The following is a 7,729-nucleotide window of genomic DNA, read 5'->3' as shown; positions in this document are numbered from 1 at the left end:
TATGCCAGGAGCTCCCTAGCTGCAATCAGGAGGCACCCAGTTTAGTTAGAAGAATTTAGAAAGTCTTAGAAGAGGCCTATGATTACTGAATCCACTACTTCCAGCCCTGGTTTGTACTCCCCTTCGCTCCCTTGCAGTATGAGTCTCTGTTTGGAGAAGTCTTTTGAAATTCCTTTTGTTATATGTTCACATTCAATGTTCTTATCCCATAACTCTAACCTCAAGGTATATTTGTATGACCATGATGACCAGCATACTGCTGTGGTCTGTAATATCACCATATGTTAAGCACAGCGAGTGGCGTCTAGTAAGTGCTAGTGTATGGAATACAGGGATGTATGATCGATTTTCCTCTTGAAGCAGTCTCACCGTGTGTCCCTGGCTGGCCTGGAACTTGCTATGTAATCTAGGCTGGCCTTGAACTGACAGACCCGCCTGCTTCTGCCTCCTGAGTACTGAGAGAAAAAGCATGTACCAATCACTTTGCTTTTTTTCCCCTTTCTGTATGCAGTGCAAGGTCATGCGGGTCGACTGGTATTTGGATTCCTGAATGGCAGATCCTGTGTGATGATGCAGGGCCGGTTCCACATGTATGAAGGGTACTCTCTGTCAAAGGTAAATCAGGGGCACAAGCTTGGTTGGATCAGGAGGAAGATGGGAGAACTGTTCCTATTTTCTTGTCAAACAACTTGGGCTGGGTCAAGTTTCTGACTTCTTGTTTCACGGTTCATATTATGCTTACCTTTGAGTTGGTTTGAAAACTCTTTTCTGACCTTCTGCATCTAAGGTGACATTCCCAGTGAGAGTTTTCCACCTTCTGGGTGTGGACACTTTGGTGGTTACCAATGCTGCTGGAGGACTCAACCCCAATTTTGAAGTTGGAGATATCATGCTGATCCGTGACCACATCAACCTGCCTGGGTTCTGTGGCCAGAACCCTCTCCGAGGCCCCAACGATGAAAGGTATGCATCTTCGACCCCTTGCTCTGGATGCAGAGTCTGGCCTTGCTTGTCCAGGAGTTGGGAAAGGAAGTTCACTTGGCGCCATTTATCTGAGGTAATCCTACCCCTGTTCTAGGTTTGGAGTTCGTTTTCCTGCCATGTCTGATGCTTATGACCGGGAGATGAGGCAGAAGGCTTTCAATGCCTGGAAACAAATGGGGGAGCAACGACAACTACAAGAAGGCACCTACATAATGTTGGCAGGTCCCACCTTTGAGACTGTGGCAGAGAGCTGTCTGCTAAGGATGCTGGGAGCAGATGCTGTTGGTGAGAAGGGGGATTTGGCTGGTGGTTTGAGGAAAGGGTCTGGGGAAGAAGCAAAGGGGAAGGAGAGCTTATGGATTTAGGGAAGGAGGAATTAGGATACTAGGAAAGCAGAGACCACAGGCGGGAGCTTCAGCACCGTCACAGAATATCCTCTACCTGTGGCTGGAAGGTGGACCCATTAATTGCCACAAAGCACAGAAACAGATTGTGTTTGGCAAAGTGTATAAGGCTAGTAAGGCTGCCTGAAGAGATGTGGGGCAGCATATGTGCAACACTAGCTGCTTCGGATGCTTTCTGAAATCCAGTGAGCTTATGAGAGCGAGGGCGAGGAGAGCCACGCGAGAGCCATCTTTTCTCTCCCCCTCAGGCATGAGCACAGTCCCAGAAGTTATCGTCGCGAGACACTGTGGGCTCCGTGTCTTTGGTTTCTCACTCATTACTAACAAGGTTGTCATGGACTACAAGAACTTGGAGAAGGCCAATCACCAAGAAGTTCTGGAGGCTGGGAAAGCAGCTGCACAGAAATTGGAACAGTTTGTCTCCATTCTTATGGAGAGCATTCCACCCCGTGAGCATGCCAACTGACTGGCCGCGGAGTGATCTGGTGCTCCCCCAGTGGGGTCCAAGTAGCTGTCTACTTTGGTCACTTGCTGGGTCACTAGTTCCTGTTCTTAGAGTCTAGCAGAAAGGAAAGAGGAGGTGCCTACCCTTCACCTTCCCAATAGATATCCTTCTACTGCTCCGATGCCTGGTCCTCTTACTTAGTTGCTTTCTCAAATTAACTTTCATTCCTCTGGAAGAGCTGGAGCCCATTTCCCAGCACACTTGGGATCTATGCCTTCAATCAGTACCTTTCTACATCCTGAAGATGACAGACACGTTCTGGGCTCCGTCTGCTTCCCCTAAAGCCACAAAGACCAAAGACCAACCCGATACCTCTTGGATTTTATGTAGTATTATAATGTTTTGAGAATAAAGAGATCGGATACTTTTCTTTTTATGTGTGATTTGGTATGAAGATGGGGCATCGGCCAAGAAAAGACTTAAAGCTTTGGGGACCACATGTCACAGAAGCAGCTAAGGGCAGAGATGCGTTGGTGGGTGAGTAGCAAGGCATGAAGAGGAAAGAATTGTAGTGAGTGTGTGGAGGGGGTGCTTCACTTCCTTCAGACTTGTACTCCACTGAGTGTCTGCGTGTCGTGGGTCTCATGCCTGTCTTTTTTTTTTTTTCTTCTGCTCTAATTTCTCAGTCATGCCCTTTCCCAGTCCACACTGACAGTGCAGCAGCAAATACCGTTGGTCTGCTGCCATTTGTCACACTGCTGGCCCCATCCATTCCAACTCCAGTCAAGCCTGTAACGTCGGTTCACACTGCTTCTGTTTAAATGCCATGGAGTGGCTATTCTTGGTTGTCAATTTGACCGTATCTGGAGTAAAAGTCCAAAATGGAGAGCACAACCGTGAGGATCTACTTTTAATCTGGATCTTTGAGATGCGGAGACATATCTTTAATCTAGATCTTGAGTTGGGAATAATTGACCTTTAATCCAGCTCTAATCTGGCTCACGCCTTCTGCTGGAAGCCTATATAAGGAAAAACACGGAAGAAGGAAACTTTTGCTTTTTGCCTGCTTACTCTTGTGCTGTTAGCAAGTCCGTTCCTTCACTGGCATTAGAGCCTGCTTCAGGATTCTAGCATATACCGAACAAGGTTCAGTTGAGACATCCAACGTCATGGACTAAAAGTTCAAACGATTTAAAAGTGAAAATACACTCTAGGAGACAACATGGAAATTAGTGACTTCTGTGGTACAATAGCTATCTGACTGCCTTCTAGCCTCATCCAAAAATAAAACACCACCATCATATACTAAGATGAGAGACAATGCTTGAACAAAACTGCAGCTAGTCAAGCGATGTATTCAACAAGTGTGCGTCATGTACATCAGCAAGGTTTGCCCCATCTAGTCTATGGAAGATAAAGCTTTGCTCTCTGGTCTGTCTCCAGAGTGATTCTGTGGCTACACATATTTCTGACTTCTTGCAGGGACCCAAAGTTTAAGGAAAAGAGAGTGGGTGAGAGGAAAGGGGGATACTCAGCTGACAGACTCTTATACCAATCCCACTTTGTGATGTTCACGTTTCGGTCCTTAACTTTTGCACAAATTGATAACATTTACCTATCTCTGCTTTCCAGCATCTTCAATATTTGTTTAAGGAGCTGGGAATAGTTTAGTCAGTAAAATGCTTACCTTGCAAATATTAGGGACCTGGGATTGGTCTCCAGAACACAATAAAAAGCCAGGTGGTAGTGGTTTCCATTCATAGTTCCAGTGCCCAGGAGGTGAAGACAGGAGAATCCTGTCTGAGGAATGATAAGCAAACATACACACACACACACACACACACACACACATACACACACACACACACACACACCCCTGTACACACATGAACAGGTCTCTACATACATGCACAAACACATACAAATAATGTCAGTGGCTTTAGATACAGCTCACTAGTAAAACATTTGCTTAGCATATTCAAGGCCCTCGATTCTACTGAAGAATCAAACACCAAAGCCAACAAAAATATTCAATGTCTAGCTGAATGTAGTTGTACTCACCTGGAATTTCAGGACTCTGGAGGCTGAGGCAGGAGGGTCAAGAATTTGAGGCCAATTTGCATTACATGGTAAGTTTGAGCTCAGCCTGGGCCACATGAAACCTTTCTGAAACAAAAAGAGTAAACAATTCGATCAAGTTAGTTTTCTTGTTAGTTTAACATTTTCAGTGTAGGAGGGGTGGGCATCGAGACGGCTCAGTGAGTAAAGATGAGAGCTGCGAAGCCTGAGGAAAGAAACAAGGAGACGGCGCACAGGACGTGTGTCATCCCAGCACATGACAAAGCAGAGCAGGAGGATCATCACAGGTTCAGTGACACCATATTTCAAAGAGCAAACAAAAGGGCAAAGTCAATGAGGAGGCTCAGTGGGTAGGGGTCCTGCTGCTGAGCCCAAGGACCAGAGTTTGAGTCCTAAAACCTGAGTGGTGGAAGGGAAGGACAGATTGTTGCAAGTTGTCCCCAACTTCACACACACACACACACACACACACACACACACACACACACACACTAAATAAAATGTAATTTTACAAACTTACAATGGGTAATGCAGTCACATAGACAAAAAGCTAAGCACTCACTGGGCACATTTTTAATTCTAGCACTTGGGGGGAGAGACAGGATGACCTCTGAGTTCAAGGTCAGCCTGGTTGGCCTACATACTGATTTATAGGATACCTAGGGATATAGAGAGACCCTTTTTCAAAGGACAAAGCAAAAACACCCAAGCATTGCAAAATACGTGGATGGTGGAAATTCTCACCATGGCTACCAATGTTCTAGTTTTGTTTGCGTTCATTCAAGATCTGTACAGATAAGATGCATACATTTTCCTCTTATGCACGCCAGTGGGTGTGCTAGATGCATTGTTCTAGATCGTGCTACTTTTAATCAACATAGTTTAGAGATGTTTGATACCAGTTCATTAGGTGTTTCCTTCATAACTTGAGTCAGTACAGCTAAGGATAGATTTTACAACTTTAATGTTTTGGGGAAGCAAAGGATGTATGAACGAAACTCCCAGAAAGAAGCCGTTCCTCAAGCTGAACCTTCTACAAGGCCGACCTAACACAGTTCCTCGAGGTGTGGTGACCCCCACCCACAAAATTATTTTTGTTGCTACTCACAAAATTACAGTTGTGAATTGTAGTGTAAGCATCTGAAATATGCAGGATATCTGATATTTGACCCTGTGAAAGGGTCTTGCAACCCCCAAAGGGCTTCGACCTCAGGGGTTGAGAGCCACTGGTTTAGAGCTTTAAGGATTGTGAAGAGTATGGAATGTTACGAGTCCAGTGTCAAACAGCCACTCCCTGCCTTCCTCCGTCACTGACTGACAGCTTTGCGCCACTGGGTAAATCGCTGGGAATGTACAGACAGAGCCTGGCTTCTCCTCGGAATGTCTTAATTTAGGAGACCAGCATCTTCCACCAACCCCAAATCAAGACTGTATCAGATAACATCCAAGACCTGTAGCAAAGCTTTCTTCACTTTCCTGCAGGCTGCTTCTTCGAGGTCTCTGCCAATGTATTTGAAAAGTGTCTTTGGGGGAAAACATTTATTTAATCATTCATTCATTCATTTACTTGCTATGTGCCATTATGCCCCAGGAGGTCAGACCATAGCTTGTAGAAGTTAGTTCTCTTTCCCCATAGGAGTCATAGGGATCAAATTCAGATTATCAGGCTTGGTAGCAAGTGTCTTAATTTGCTGAGCCATCACACTGCCCCCCCCCCAAAATGTGTCCTGACTTATGACTTTCTTTGTTCCATTACTATAGAAACTTCACAAAACTCTTCCCTGTTGGAACATGAAATTTGGAGTAACCTAAATCTGTCCTCCCGGGTTATAGTCACTCATATTTGGTTCCAGGATAAATTTTTTCTCACCCACTGTAAGTTCAGAGATACAGTTCTGCAACAACAGAGGATTATGATATGGGGGGGGTCTTTCTTTTTTTCCTTTCTTTCCTTTCCTTGCCTTCCTTCTTTCTTCTTCTTCCTCCGCCTCCTCTCCTCCTCCCCCTCTTCTTCTTTTAAGCTGTTTCCCAACACATAGGTTGATTATCTATGGAGACAAAAGAGCAAAGTCAGCACAGCCAGTGCCACCCTCTCTCTGGCACAGCCAGAGAGCTCTTAACTCTGTGCCGTACCTTCCGCCTGACTTTCATTTGCCCAAGATCTGCATGGCCTTTTCCCTGGTAAGTTGTATGTGCTTTTTGTAATAATGTTTTATTTCCAAAGAACATCTTTTGAGCTAACACTGGCTGTGTGCCCGTTTTTTTTTCCCTGCCATTATTAATTTGTATTTCAATAAAAATGAAAGTTTCCTTTTCTATAATCTTTCTACCTCATTTTTAGGCTTGGCCTAAATTAGACTGAATACTTTTCCACACTCATTCGCCTTCATTCCCTCCCCTCAGATGAAAGAACCCCGTCTCCATTCAGCCTCCACTTCCATTCCCTTTGTCCCTTTGCTGGGTTCTTGCCCGCTGTATTTCACTTGCCAACGTCTTCCTTTCCCAGCTCTGTTCTCCGGCTCTTTTCTCGAGTTGTGCGTTGTTGCGGGAGGGGCACCTTTTCGCTTATGAGCTTTGGCTTTGGGCTTAGGTTTCCACTTCCTTCCTTTCATCACTGTTGTGAGCTCCTGCTGTGCCAGGAAACAAAGGGCGAATGTTGTGCTGCAAGGCACTGTGGCCTGACGAGTTCTGGTTCCTCCAAATGCTCCTCACTCGCCAACGATTGCCTAAGGCGATTTCCAGCTCAGAATATGAATCCTCCTCTCCCCACAGCACACAGTCACTGCCACTGTCACCGTCTCCCAGTTCCAACAAAGCATGAACTAAGTTTAATTCTAACCAGGGAAGGAAGATGACGTTATCTTTGTCCATTGTTTTTAAATTACATTTATCTGTCGTCGGTCTGTCTGTCTAGTGTGTGTGTGTGTGTGTGTGTGTGTGTGTGTGTGTGTGTGTGTGTGTGTGTGTTTAGATTAAGTACAAAGGCGTTCAATAACAGAGGACAGCTTGGGGAATCCGGATGTTCGATTTCCACCCAGTGGCTCCCAGGAGTCAAACTGAGGTTGTCAGGCTTGGCAGCGAGTAACTTTACCCACGGAACCTGTACTCTCTTTCCATGTGAGTCTCCTGGGTTTTTCACTTGCCAACTTCTTCCTTTCCCACTCCTGTGGCCCTGTTCTCTGGCTCTCTTCTTTAGCTGTGTGTTGGGGGAGGGGCAGCATTTTGCCTCTTGCTTCTGTTTTTCTGAGTCAGGTTTCACGTATTCCAGACTGGCCTTAAAGTGTTTAGGTAGCTAAGGATGGCCTAGAACTCCTGATCCTTCTGCCTCTACCTCCCGAGTGCTTAGATCACAAGCCTATGCCATCATGCCTGGCTTCTGTTGTCATTTTTAGTATATTTAGTTTTAAATATCCTCACTCTGAACATAATGAAGTGTTAGAGAGCCCCAAAGCCCCTGAGATGCAAAGTCAAGTAAGAGTTGTGTCTGAAATTTTAGGTTTGTGGTCGCCTTAGTGTTTCCATTGCTGTGACAAGACACCACACCCAAAAGCAAGTTGAAGAAAGGGTTTATTCAGTTTAGACCTCCACATCATAGTTCATCACCAAAGGAAGTCAGGATAGGAATTCAAACAGGGCAGGACCCTAGAGGCAGGAGCTGATGCAGAGGCCATGGAGAGGTGCTGCTCACTAGCTTGCTGCTCCTGGCTTGCCCAGCCTGCTTTCTTATTGAACCCAGGACCAGGGACAGCACTACCCATTGCTTCAGGGCCCTGTTACCAAAGATTGTAGTCTACCACATCTAGACAGCTCTCTTGAG

At 45.6% G+C, this 7,729-nt stretch overlaps 1 protein-coding gene across 1 annotated transcript in view; it reads left to right on the top strand.

The window, feature by feature from the left end:
• Pnp (purine nucleoside phosphorylase) overlaps nt 1-2,263 on the top strand; it is a 7,723-nt gene extending 5,460 nt beyond the window's left edge. The window contains exons 3-6 of the mRNA XM_032917866.1: nt 512-615; nt 788-963; nt 1,079-1,269; nt 1,637-2,263. Of these exons, the coding sequence (XP_032773757.1) occupies nt 512-615; nt 788-963; nt 1,079-1,269; nt 1,637-1,854 (689 nt within the window). The 3' untranslated portion in view covers nt 1,855-2,263. The remainder of the gene's footprint in view (nt 1-511; nt 616-787; nt 964-1,078; nt 1,270-1,636) is intronic.
• The last annotated feature ends 5,466 nt before the right edge of the window (nt 2,264-7,729 follow it).

Source organism: Rattus rattus, chromosome 12, assembly GCF_011064425.1.
Source record: "Rattus rattus isolate New Zealand chromosome 12, Rrattus_CSIRO_v1, whole genome shotgun sequence".
Lineage (NCBI taxonomy): Eukaryota > Metazoa > Chordata > Mammalia > Rodentia > Muridae > Rattus > Rattus rattus.
This window is presented reverse-complemented; position numbering and strand designations above follow the sequence as displayed.